Source organism: Trichechus manatus, unplaced genomic scaffold (assembly GCF_000243295.1).
Source record: "Trichechus manatus latirostris isolate Lorelei unplaced genomic scaffold, TriManLat1.0 scaffold00294, whole genome shotgun sequence".
Classification (NCBI taxonomy): Eukaryota; Metazoa; Chordata; class Mammalia; order Sirenia; family Trichechidae; genus Trichechus; species Trichechus manatus.
Window position 1 is genome coordinate 1,357,339 of NW_004444230.1, and position 13,403 is coordinate 1,370,741.

At 47.8% G+C, this 13,403-nt stretch overlaps 1 protein-coding gene across 1 annotated transcript; it reads left to right on the forward strand.

Moving 5' to 3' along the window:
- Window positions 1-622: 622 nt before the first annotated feature.
- KRT32 (keratin 32) lies at window positions 623-7,488 on the forward strand. Its single transcript, XM_004390353.1, has 7 exons — window positions 623-1,090; window positions 1,767-1,849; window positions 2,013-2,169; window positions 3,504-3,665; window positions 3,747-3,872; window positions 6,049-6,269; window positions 7,374-7,488. Exons 1-7 carry the CDS (start codon window positions 623-625, stop codon window positions 7,486-7,488), a joined length of 1,332 nt encoding a protein of 443 aa, XP_004390410.1.
- The last annotated feature ends 5,915 nt before the right edge of the window (window positions 7,489-13,403 follow it).

The window sequence follows — 13,403 nt, forward strand, 5'->3', positions numbered from 1 at the left end:
AAATAAACTTCTCTTGTTAAAACCATCCGTTTGTGGTATTTCTGTTATAGCAGCACTAGATGACTAAGACAGATACCATCTCTCCTATCTCCCTGGATTTATACTACTTCCAGTATTGGTGCAGCTTCTGCCACCTACACATATCCTCATTAAAGGGGCCAGGCCTCTTTCCACAGGGAATGCTCTCATTAAGAGGAGCAGTTGATGCCCCACAGAACTGTGGCCTTTCTCAGGGCTGGAGCAGGTAGGGGCGTGGTGAGTCAGGCCACTGAGTTTGGCTGGCAGCCCAGCCCTAGTAATGACAGCTCAGGCCTGGAGTTGGTCCTTTGAAGATGTGTCCTGAAGCTCTTCCCTGGAGATCAATGACAGGAACCCAGAGTCCTGCTTTAGCCAAATGATAAGCTTGGCCACTTTTATGAGGAAAGGGACTCCTTATAGGATACCAAATTACAAATTAATTAGCAGCGTCCTCTGAGGCTAAGTGTAAATATCGATACCACCCCACGACAACTTTCTAGTGTGGGCCCCTCACTGCAAGGGTATAAAAAGGCCCAGGCAGGATGAGGTCTGTAGACATTGGTGATCCAGGTAGCCTCAGCTGAGGAGAAGCAGGCCTTCTAACATGACATCCAATTATTGTGTCACCAATAGCTCACCCACCTCCATCAAGAGCTGCCCCCGGCCCTCTTCTATCTCCTCCAACAGTGTGAGCTGCCAGCCTGAGCTGTACCTGGGTAATGTCTGCATGCCTTCCACCTGCATGCCAACCACCCACTGGCCCTCCAACTGCCTCTCCAAGACCTATCTGCCCAGCAACTGCCGGCCCAGCAGCTGCTGGCCAACCGGTGGCATCTCCAGCTCCATGGGTACCTGTGGCTGGTATTGTGAAGGGTCCTTCAACGGCAATGAGAAGGAGACCATGCAGATCCTGAATGACCGCCTGGCCAACTACCTGGAGAAGGTGCGGCAGCTAGAGCAGGAGAATGCCAACCTGGAGAGCAAGATCCAAGAGGCCTGCCAGTCTCAGGTGCCCACCTGGTGTCCAGACTACCAGTCCTACTTCCAAACCATCGAGGAGCTCCAGGAGAAGGTAAAGGAAAACAGGAGAACAGATTCACTGGGAAGACATCAGGAATAGCCAGCATTCCCAATTTTAATCTCAGTTTATTAAACTATGTTCAGGGAAAACAGACCTCCCTAGGGAATAGGATTAATCTCATAATTTAGGGGATCAGCCAGTGCCTGTGACATGGAAAGAAGCCGGAGTTCTAGCCTCAGTTCCACCACTGATACATTGAGTGGCTTTGGGACGTCCCTTCCCTTCTCTAGGTCTATTTCCTCATTTGTAAAATGGGGATAATAACAGTCCTGACCCAATAGGGTTGTAAAGAGGATTCAATGAAATGATGTAAATGAAGTGCCTAGAACAGCCCCTGGTGTGGGGTGAGTTTTCAGTAAATGTTAGCACTTGTCAAGGACCCTTCTGTCATGTGAATGACCTCAGACTTAACAAGATTCTTTCCCTTCCATATTGCTCACTGCATCCAAAATGGGGATTTGAATTTATGAAGACCCAGGTGCTTAAAAAAAAATCTGAAGTTCTTCCAGGACTAGTAGTTCACTTAATATCCCCAAGATTTCCAGGGAAGAGGACTTCTGCAGGATGGCTGCAGGGCAGGGCCCTAAGCTTGCTACTGTCTTCTTAGTTGAGTTCTTTTTCCTTCTTCTCATCCTGGACTAATCCATCTGTGTGCCTTGGCCGACAGGTTCTGTGCACCAAGGCAGAGAATGCCAGGATGGTCGTGCACATTGATAATGCCAAGCTGGCTGCGGACGACTTCAGGACCAAGTAAGTTTGGCCAGGGGATGGAGGGAGCCTCTCTCCCCACACACACGTGGGGCAGTTTTCCAGTAGTTTCACAGGGTGTTGGAAAAGTGCTGGCAGTTGAAGGCCTTCCCTGAGATGCTGCATTTGGCTCTATCCCTCAGTTCCTGACCCTGTCCTTGTGTAGGTATGAGACTGAGCTGTCCATGCGGCAGCTGGTGGAGGCCAACATCAACGGCTTGCGCAGGATCCTGGACGAGCTGACCCTGTGCAAGGCGGACCTGGAGGCCCAGGTGGAGTCCCTGAAGGAGGAGCTGCTGTGCCTCAAGAAGAACCATGAAGAGGTGAGCCCTGAAGTCAAGCTGAAGGCTCTGGGAGGCAGAGTGGAGAGAATGTGGGGGCTTTGGGGCTGGATAGACAGATGTTGAAATTCCCGGGCCTGCCATGTATTATTTCTGTGACTTTGCCCAATGTATTTACAACCTTTCTGAGGTTTTTTTCCTCATCTGTAAAACCTAAACACTATTGTATATGGTCGTGGTGAGAATTGAATGAAGGTTATGGTTATGAAACACCTGTCACTTGGTAGGCGCTCAGAAATGCCAGCTCCTTTCTCTTCTGCATTTCCTGGGTAAGCATGATTGTCAAATGATCATGGTGACTGCATTTGTTTTCTCATGAGAGCCTCATACTAGAGGTAGAGTGGTACATATGCTAGGGTCAGAGGTAGTAGGTTGTGTTCTGGAACTCAAATAGAATGACTTGTCCATCTCTGCTGGGCTAGATCCCTGGCGGGGGTGGGGCGGTGGGGCAGGGGACGACCCTCATATCTAAAGGAGAGTTGAACTGTAGTCGTTTTCTTCTTTCTGTCTCCGTCCTCCACCCTCTTCCTCTCTTCTGTATGGTACGTACTTAAGTCGAAAGCCACAGGCAAACCCTTTACTTTCTGATTCTTCTTTGGAGGAAAAGCTCTCTGCCCTGGACACCTGCGTACTGCCAAGCTCATCTGAACCATGGTGTTTTTTTTCCCTCCTTCCCTAAGCTGATTCTTCACCTCTCAACTTGGGATTTGAATGAACAAGTGCCTCTGAATCCTGGCTGAGTTTTCTTAAGCGTAGAGTAACAATCTGTCACCGCATCCTCAATGAGCACCCTAAGGCACCCAGCAGGGCATTACCTGACTCATCCCACATAAGTCAGAGAAGTGGGAACCGCACGAAGAAGGCACTAATGAGACATTATCACACACTCCACAGCCTCAGTGACAACTTTATCTCTTTGGCAGCCAAGCCTGGGGGAGGTGCCCACTCTAACTTGGGCATTGAACTAAGTAAAGCCAAGTTCCTACTGCCCTCCTTCCCCAGATGGTCACAGGCTGGGAGGGTGGGCCGGGAATGCCAGGGCATGGGCTTCCTATTTTAGGTCAAATGGGTCAAATGAGCACCCTGATGCTGCTCTTGGCTTCTGCCAAAGCAACAGGAGGTGCTTCTGTTGGGAGGCACCTTCCAAACTGGGAGACCATCAATACACTGTAGAGACAGTGGTCTGGAGTCCTCGAAGGTTCCCTCTAAGGTTGAGATTCTCTAGCCTTCCCTCTTCCATCTTTTTATGTCTTTCTGGGAGGTGAACTGGGACTGTGTGACTTTCACACTTGCCTGGGGCTCTTGTACCTTTTCAGGAAGTCAGTACCCTTCGATGCCAGCTTGGAGACCACCTTAACATTGAGGTGGATGCTGCACCCCCAGTGGATCTGAGCAGGATGCTGGAAGAGATGCGGCGTCAGTACGAGACCGTGGTGGAGACCAACCGCAGGGGTGTAGAGGAATGGTTCAACACACAGGTGGGCCTCTCGCAGGTAGGCTGGCTTCCCAGCGTCCCTGAAAAGGCACCCTAACTTCTCCTGTCTACCTCCCCATTGCAGATAGAGGAGCTTAACCAGCAGGTGGCCACGAGCTGCGAACAGCTTCAGAGTTACCAGTCGGACATCATTGATCTGAGGAGGACGGTCATCACACTGGAGATTGAGCTACAGGCCCAGCACAGCCTCGTGAGTGCTGCTGGGTGGGCCCCTCTCCCCTAGTTCTGGATCCAGGGTGGCCCTGAGTGTAGGTGCAGGCATCTATGAAGGAGGAAGAGGAGGCCCAGATATCAGCTGCCACAAATGCTCACCAAGATGCCCTTTCCTGGAGGAGCTTTCTCCCAAGATCCAGCTCAGAGATAAAAGGGGCATGTTTCAAATCTGATCTGGGTTAGGGGGACACCCCTGGTACTGACAAACACAACTCCCTAAGAAGGCTTGTTCTCTGCCTAGCCTGCCCTAAACGCGTGGTTCTCGAACTCACTATGGAGCTTTTAAAAATCCTGATGCTTCCATGTTGGTGAGTGGCATCTGGGGTCTTAAAAGCTGGTGAGTGGCCATCTAAGATGTATCAATTGGTCCCAATCCACCTGGAGCAAAGGAGAATGAATGACACCAAAGACACAAGGAAAGTATTAGCCCAGGAAACAGAAAGGGCCACATAAACCAGAGACTTCATCTACTGAGGCCAGAAGAACTAGATGGTACCTGGCTACCACCAATGACTGTCCTGACAGGGAATACAACAGAGAGTCCCTGATGGAGCAGGAGAAAAGTGGGGTGCAGAACTCAAAATCTAGTAGAAAGACCAGACTTAATGGTTTGATTGAGACTGGAGGGACCCTGGAAGATATGGCCCTCGGACTCTCTGTTAGCCCAAAACTGAAACCATTCCCGAGGCCAACTCTTCAGACAATGATTAGACTGGACTTCAGGACATAAAATGATACTTGTGAAAAGTGTGCTTTTTAGCTCATGTAGATACATGAGACTAAATGGGCAGCTCCTGTCCGGAGGCGAGGTGAGAAGGCAGAGAGGGTCAGGAGCTGGTCGAATGGACACAGGAAATCTGGAGTGAAAAGGAGGAGTGTGCTGTCACAGTACAGGGAGAGCAACTAGGGTCACATAACAATGTATGTATAGATTTTTGTATGAGAGACTAACTTGAATTGTAAACTTTCACTCAGAGCACAACAACAACAAAAATCCTGATGCCTAGGTTCCTCTCCAGGCCAAGTGAATTTCTGGAGATGGGCTTGGATATTTTAGAAAAAGCTTCCAGGTGACTCTAAAGTGCAGCCAGGGTTGTGAATCACTGTTCTAAATGATGCTGTGGGGCAGGTGTATTTGGGAACTTCAGGTCCAAAGTTTGAGTTAGACTAAAGTTGTAGAAGGAATAAAGGATTTAGTATTTGATTTGGGGTCAAACTCTGGCTCTGTTAGTTACCAGCTGTTTATCCTTGAACCAGGGCTTCCAACCAATTAATTCATTCCGGTTTGAAAACCTGCTGAGAATTTAACAAGATCCCCAGGTGATTCTTATGACTACATACATGTAGTCATTTTTATGTAGTCATAAGAATCACCTGGGGATCTTGTTAAACGGTAGCTTCTGAATCAGTGTATGTGGAGTAGAAATGCAAATTCTCAGCAGGGGTTTGAATCACAATGAATCAGTTCGAAGCCCCGCCTTGAGCAAGTCACTTGACCTTTCTAGGCTTCAGTTTCTGCAGTCACTTAGGTAAGGAGGGGTCATTCTCAACTTCAAAGAAAGACTTGGCGGTTTTAGGTCTTTTCAGAATTAGCCAATGGAAAATAGCTCTGCTGCTCAGAGTTATGTACAGGCAGTTCCCTAGTTATGAACATCCAACTTACGGAGAACTTGTACTTAAGAATGGACTGCATAAGCCTATTATATTAAAAAATTGAGTTAAATCTAATGGTTTGTCATAATGAATGCACACACTACTTTGTGATGCTCATGAAAACATTGCACAGTTTGGAAGTGTTTAAGTATTTTATGTGCATTAAAAAAAACAAAGAACAAACCAAACCCATTGCCGTCAATTCGATCCTAACTCATAGCGACCCTATAGGACAGGGCAGAACTGCCCCATAGGTTTTCTACGGCCGTAAATCTTTACAGAAGCAGACTGCCACATCTTTCTCCTGTGGAGCAGCTGGTGAGTTCGAATTTATATGCACAGAAAGATAAAATATATACTAAGACAAATATTTGACTAACTGACGCTAAATAAGAATCGTATGTACCTGTTCTGACTTACCTACAAAACTGACTTAAAGGCAGACTTAGGTACGGATCTCATCCGTAACCCAGGGACTGCCTGTATTTCCTTTGCTGTAGAGGGACTCTCTGGAAAATACGCTGACAGAGACGGAGGCCTGCTACAGCTCTCAGCTGTCCCAGATACAGTCCATGATCACCAATGTGGAGGCCCAGCTGGCCGACATCCGCTGTGACCTGGAGCGGCAGAACCAGGAGTACAAGGTGCTGCTGGATGTCAAGGCCCAGCTGCAGTGTGAGATCAGCACGTACCGGGGCCTGCTGGAGAGCGAGGACTGCAAGTACGTGGGCCCAACTGAGGCTGTACAGAGAGATGTGTGTGAGGGTGGGCACATTTTTATGAAGTGCCTGCTGTATGCCTAACACAGTGTTAGGGCACAGGGTGGGCACACAGATACAGCTGCTGCCCTCTTGAACCCAAGGTTTCGAACCAGTTCCTTCTGGTTCGAACCACTGCTGAGGATTTGCATTTCCACCCCAGATATACTCAGTCAGAATCTACACTATAACAAGATCCCCAGGTGATCCTTATGTATAATACATTTTGAGAACCACTGCTCTACTAGTGGTTCTCAGAACTGGTCCCTAACTAGCAGCATTAGCATCACTGGGGAACTTGCTAGAAAGACAAATTCTTAGCAGGGGCTTGACCTGGAAAGAACTGGCTCTGAAGCCCTGCTTGGACCTCACTACTTAGTAGGGGAGAGAGACCACAAGAGAATAATCAGAAATAACTACCATGGAAGGAGGTACATGGTATCATGGGTGCTACCATAGGGATATGACACAGAGAAATCAGGGGAGGTTTCAAGGAGAATGTGACAGTTGAGTTGAGCTCTAAAGGAAGAGAGGAAATTGATTAGGTGAGTGGGGAGGGAGGAACATTCTAGAAATAGAAACAGGGCATAAGCCCTGTGACCCAAGCAGTATGGTCTATAGAGGAACTAGAAGAAGGTCAGCGTGCCCGAAACTCAGAGACAGCAACAGAGCTATGAGATGAAGCTGGGGCCAGAGTTGGGAGCAGGATCATGCAGAACCATGCAGGTTGTATTAAGAAAATTTCTCTTTATCCCAGGTGCAAATGAGAACCATGGAAGATTTTAAGCAGGGGGCGGGGAGGCATGATTAGATGTGTGTTTGTAGAAGATCACTCTGGTCACTAAGCTGACAATGGTTATGAGGGGCAAGAGTGGGGTTAGAGAGACTAGTGAGGAGGCCATTGGGGTAACACAGACAAAGATGATGGAGGCTGGGACTAGGGAAGCTAGGTGGAGAAGGCATGCAGGGGATGAGTTTGAGAGGCACCCAGGAGTAGAATCGGCAGGAGCTATTATGGAGTCTGACTTCTCTACTAATTCTGCCCCAAATGTGGCTTTCTTCTGCAGGTTGCCCTGTAACCCGTGCTCCACTCCTTCCTGTCCACCTTGTGCACACCGCACCGTCTGTGTGCCCCACACTGTCTGTGTACCTTGCATGCCCTGTCCCCAAGGCCACTACTAAAGTCCCTTAGTGCTTCAGAGGAACCGAAGCTGGGCAGCCTGGTGCCTCCTCAGACTGGGCCTGACCACAGTTCTGGGGCCACCAACAGAGCAGGGCCATTCCCCACCAGCAAGGAAGACCATGAGCAGGAACCAGAAAGTGGAGCAGGAACCAGAAAGTGGAGCAGGAACCAGAAAGTGGAGCAGGAACCAGAAAGTGGACATCTGCGAGGTGCTCTGATACTGCCGGTGGTGCACTAGCCCTCATCTCTTAGAACCTTCCTCTCTTCTATTTCCACGGGTGAACCGTTCTCTCTGGTGATGTTCCTGGTTGTCTGTGCTGCCTCAAAGAGCATGTACTCTAAGTTAAGTGGCAAAGAAAGCCTCATTCGGTGGCCCTGCAATATGGCTTTCTCTTGTTTTGTCAGTTAGGCTGCTGTATCCACAAACCAGTTCTACTCAGATAGGATCAAGAGGAATGTGGCCGAATTCTAGATTTATTTTTTATGTCCCTTTTGCTTCCATAGGCTTGAGAGGCTTTCACTAAAAAGGCCCATATGCCATGAAACAGTTAAAACCAGGTAATCGGTCCAGAGGCAAGTAATAAAAGATTAAAAGGAGAAAGGAGATAATTATGCCAGCAACCTAGGCCAAACTACTGTAATTGAGAATAAAACCCACCCTTAAACCTCATTATACCTGGTACAGTGGGATCATTCGTTCATTCAAAAATCTTCACCTACTAGGTGCTAGGTTCTGCATTTGTTGTTATTGTTAGTTGCCATTGAGTTGACTCTGACTCATGGCAACCTTACATATAACAGAACAAAATGTTGCCCAATAAACTGTGCCATCTTCATGATGGTTGGTATGTTTGAATCCACTGCTGTGGCTATTATGTCAATCCGTCTCATTGAGGGTTTCCCTCATTTTCCTGATCCTCTGCCAAACGTGAGGTTCTCTTCTAGCGATTGGCCTTTCCTGATGGTGTGTCCAAAGTAAGTGAGCTGAAGTCTTGCCATCCTCGCTTCTAGGGAGCATTCTGGTTGTATTTTTTCCAAGATTGATTTGTTCGTTCTTTGGCAGTCCATGACATATTCAATATTCTTAGCTAACATCACGATTCGAATCATCAATTCTTCTGTCTTCCTTTTTCATTGTCCAGCTTTTGCATGCATACAAGGCGATCGAAAAGACTATGGCTTGGGTCAGGTACACCTTAGTTATCAAAGTGACATCTTTGCCTTTTAAAACTTTAAGGAGGTCTTTTGCAGCAGATTTGCCTAATGTAGACACCCTGCTAACAAACCTCATTTAATCCTTGCAACAATCTATGTCAAAGGTACCATTATTTTCTCCACTTCACAAATGAGGAATTGGAGGCCCAAAGAGGTTAAAAAACTTACCAAGGTCATGGGACTACCAAGGGTGGAGCTAGGATTCAAATCTAGGCCTTCAGTCTCCAGAGGTGTTTAACCTTAACCAATTCGTATTCGGAGTCCTTACTATTTGCAAACTACATCTGGGTGCAGGGGATACCAGAAAATACAAGCAGTTCCTACCTTCCTCGGATGCTTATAATCAGAGAGGGAGCTAAGACTAGTTCTTTCCTCAGTAAGGGGCATATAATAATAATGACAGTCACTACCTCTTATGAGTGCTTATGATATAGAAGGTACTGCACTGAGCATGTTACATAAATTAACACCCACAATTCTCATGACCACTTGGTATGGTAGGCATCACGTCCATTTAGAGATGTGGCAACTGAGACACAGAGAGTAGTTAAGTCAGTTGCCCAAGGTTACATGCAAGGACACAGATATGAACCCAGGTCTACCTGGGTCTAGCATTATTTTAACTACTCTGCTATCCTGCCAAATTCCTACCTAGCAATAGCACATACTAACAAAGATTGGGAGAAAGTATTAGCTTGGAGGGATCCGAAAAGACTTCACATAGATGGTAGCATTTGAGGTGGGCCTTGAAAGTTGAATAGGATGTCAATGGAGGAAAAGACAAGCTGTGGGGGGACAGAGAAGTTTGTAGGGGAAAGCAGAAGTTACAACTAGGAGGCTGTGAGTGGTCCTCCTGGCTAGAGCAGCAGGCTCTTGTGAGAGACTGGTAGGAAATAAAGCTCAAACGGTAGGAAGCGTCAGACTGTGGGGGGCCTTGGGTACCACACCGAAGAGCCTGACTCCATCAGAAGGTGCTGGGAGGGTTGCCAGAGGATTTGAGCCCAAGAATGACATGACCAGAGTGGTATTTTAGGAAGTTTAACAGAGGAGCATCAACAGGATGGCTGCAAGCCAGGGAGAAAGCTGTTGAATAGTCTGTGGAAGAAGTGAATGGAAGTCTGAACTAAAGTAATGACAATGAGAATGGAAGAATAAAGAGATCAGTCTGAGAGACATGGTGAAGGACCTGACCTGACTTAACAACTGACAGGACATGGAGAAAAAGAGGCGAGAGACAGGAACAGGAATCTTGAACACCTTTCTGAACCTCACCCTCCAAACACAGTTCTTCCTTAATGAGCTGAAGTGATGTTTCTATTAAGTTATCTGTTCTCCGGCCTTGCCAAGGAATGATGAAAAATGGATCAGATCCTGCAGCTGCCTGGAGGCTCTCCGGACACGATCACACATGCCTGCCTGGCAGACAAGGTCATTAGCCTGACAGAGGAGACACAAATACACTCTGCTCAGCAAACGGTGGTTCCTGGGTGGGGGTGGGGGGAGGGAGTGTTAAAATTTCAGTGAGCTGGAATGCCGAGGGAGAGGGGCTTCTGGCTATTGGATTTTCTAATAACTGAGTGCCAACCAACAATGCTTCTTAAATTCAACACCTGTGCAAACTTTTTTCTAGAATGTGCTCAGCCTGATAAACTCAGCAGACTGAACAGAACTGAATCTTTGCTTCTAGACTCATAGACCCGTTCTGTCCAGTATGGTAGCCACTAACTACATGTAGTTATTTAATCTTTAATTAAACAAAACTAAATGAAATCGAAACGTTTAGTTCCTTGGCTGCACTAACCACATTTCAAGTGCTGAATAGCTACATGTGGCTGGTGGTATCATACCAGACAACACAGATATAGAATATTTCCATCACTGCAGAAAAGCTTATTGGTCAGCGTTGTCCTAGCCTGTCAGAACCAGAAGGAGCCTTACAGATGATCTGGCTCAGGGCTCCCCCTACCCCAGTTTGAAGACTAGGAGTCTAACGCCCACAGAGATGGAAAGCGTTGCTCACAGACACACAACCTACAGATGCAGGTTGAAGCCAAGTGTTCTGCCTCCAAGCCCAGCGGATCTCTCTGAGCAATTTATGCTTTATGCACCCACTGTTTATTATTATTTCCAGCTAATAAATATTCCCCCCTATCCTTCTCTTCCATTTCTCTTAGAAACATTTTCTCTGAGATGCTGAAACTCTTTCTTGGGGATATAGTTCCCCTTTAAAAGAAGAACTAGCAACTACCACACTCAGACTCTCCTCATCCTTCAGGCAGCTGGCTCAGTAAGAACCCAGACCTCACGCTGTGACGGAGACCGAACAGAGAGCAATCACACAGGAGCTGCAGGCCAGGAGCCCAGGCCCCTTGGCCCCTTGGGGCCTTCCTCAGTCTCTTCTTTCCCCAGCAATCCAACTCTGCCCGTTTCCATACCTGTGTATCACTCTGGCTTGCCTAGACCTGTTTGACCACCCAAATGCTTCTTAAGGCATTTTATATGAAACCAAGCCCCACCGCTCCAGGCCAGGAGGGCCGCCCCTTTCTGGCAACGAATGGCCACTATCTTCCAAGTCTGGACGGTACTTCTGAGCTAGAGGCATCTGGAGCTATCATCCTGCCTACCCCGTCTCTGTTATCCGATGGACAAAGAAGCCACGGGAGTAGATTTTAGAAGATATTTGTGCCCCACCAGCGCCAGGACCTCCTGGGATCTGGATCTAGTACTCCACACACGAGATTCTCAGAGGAACCCTGTCCTCTATCATAGCATTTGGATTGAATTATCTCCTGCTGATGGGGAGACATAGGCAGGGCCACTGTTATGCAATAAAACCTCTGGTGTGTTTGATGTTTGAGAGAAACTCCTACAGGTAGCAGGGATCCTCCCCGCATGGGAATTGGGAAAGAAAGGACCAGCGTTTCAAAGACACCACTTTCCCAAAGACCATCAAGGAATCTGGGCCTGCCGCTCATGACCATCAAGGAATCTGGGCCTGCCGCTCATGGCCCTAGAGCAAGGCCTTGGCGTATCTTTCTGGGGGCGGTGATGAGGGGCCACCCAGGCAGAACTGGCTTCCAGGGAAGCCTGGCCAGAGGGTGACCGCTTCTAGAGAGAAATGCCCAGGAGTCGGGCTCAGTGGCTGGGAGATGGGGGCAATGTATAGACTCTCAATTGTGCTGAATGAATTTTTCCTCTTTACTATTGGGAAAACTTCTTACAATTTCATCAAAAGAGGATGTGCCACTTCCTGGCCATACCTGGGGAAATCGTTAATAATAGAACAATTCTCTTTCTGTGTTTTGCAAATTTTAACACATGAATGCAATGATCTCACTTTTGCTAAACAGAAAGTTCCTAAGACCATTTGCTGTCTATCTTTTTGAACAACTGGCCAGGATAGGTTTAGCCATAAACAAGTAGACAAACATACAGATGAGCTTCTTAGAGTAATGGGAAAGGTCAGGGGCTTTCACGTCAGGGGGCCTGGGCTAGAATCTCAGTTCTGCTACCAACTTGCTGTATGATTGAGCCAAGCCTCCTAATCTCTGTGTGGCTCAGTTGCCATCCCTGTAGAAATCGGGATAATTCAACCTGCCCTACAGTGTGGTAGGGATGTGATACACATGAAAGGGCCTATCCTGATCCCTGGCAGATTGTAAGTGCTTGATAAATGTTGGTTGGAGAAAATCTGCTTTGGCAACAAGAGACACCCCTTTCTTCTGATTCTCTTCCCCATGACAATGGCAGCTGAGTCACTTCTCTGAGCCACTCTGAAGCCCAAGTTTCAGAAACAGCAACAAACATGGCCAGTGCAGCTTTGCTGCAGGCTTAAAGAACACCTGGATGACCTTCCAGTCTTGGTCTTAATGTCTTGGCAAAGCGGCAGGTACTATGTCTGAGGCCCAGTGTCTAGGCCTTCTGGACACCTTCCCCCACCCGGGTGATTGCTCGTGCCCTCCGTCTGCCCCAGCCCTCAGCTCCAGAGCAGACCTGCTCTGAGGTGATCCAGTTTTTAGTCCTCATTCGTATGTGCTATGTAGAGCAGCTGTTGGCCAACTAGCCTCACGGGCCAAATCCAGCTGCTGCCTGTTTTGGTAAATAAAGTTTCACTGGAACATAGCCATGCTCATTTGTTTATGTATTGGCTATATCCACTTTTGCCCAGCAGTGGCAGAGTTGAGTGGGTGTGACAGAGACCGTATGACCCACGAAGCTTGAAATATTTACCACTAGCCCTTCATAGAAAACCTTTGCTGATCCTGGTATAGAGGAAAGAGAATATGGTGAAGTCAGGAGCCCTAGGACTGGGGTCCAGCTCTGTTTCTGACTTGCTCTGCACCCCTGAGGAACTCACAGCCCCTCTCTCATCCCCAAAGGAAGCATGGATGGGGATGGATTAGCTAAGTTTCCTTATGCTCTAATAAGTGGTGGTGGTTGTCATTAGTAACCATCGAGTTGTCTGACTCATGGCGACCCCACGTGTGCAGAGTAGAACTACTCCACAGTGTTTTCAAGGCTGTGACCTTTTGGAAGCATATCGCCAGGCCTCTTTTCTGAGGTACCTTTGGATGGGCTCAAACCACCAACCTTTTGGCCGGTAGTTGAACGCTTAAAAATGTATGCCACCCAGGGACTCCATTCTAATAAGTTAGCCCCCCTTGATTCTACTGCTCAATCTCGCTAGAGGTTCCTCCCA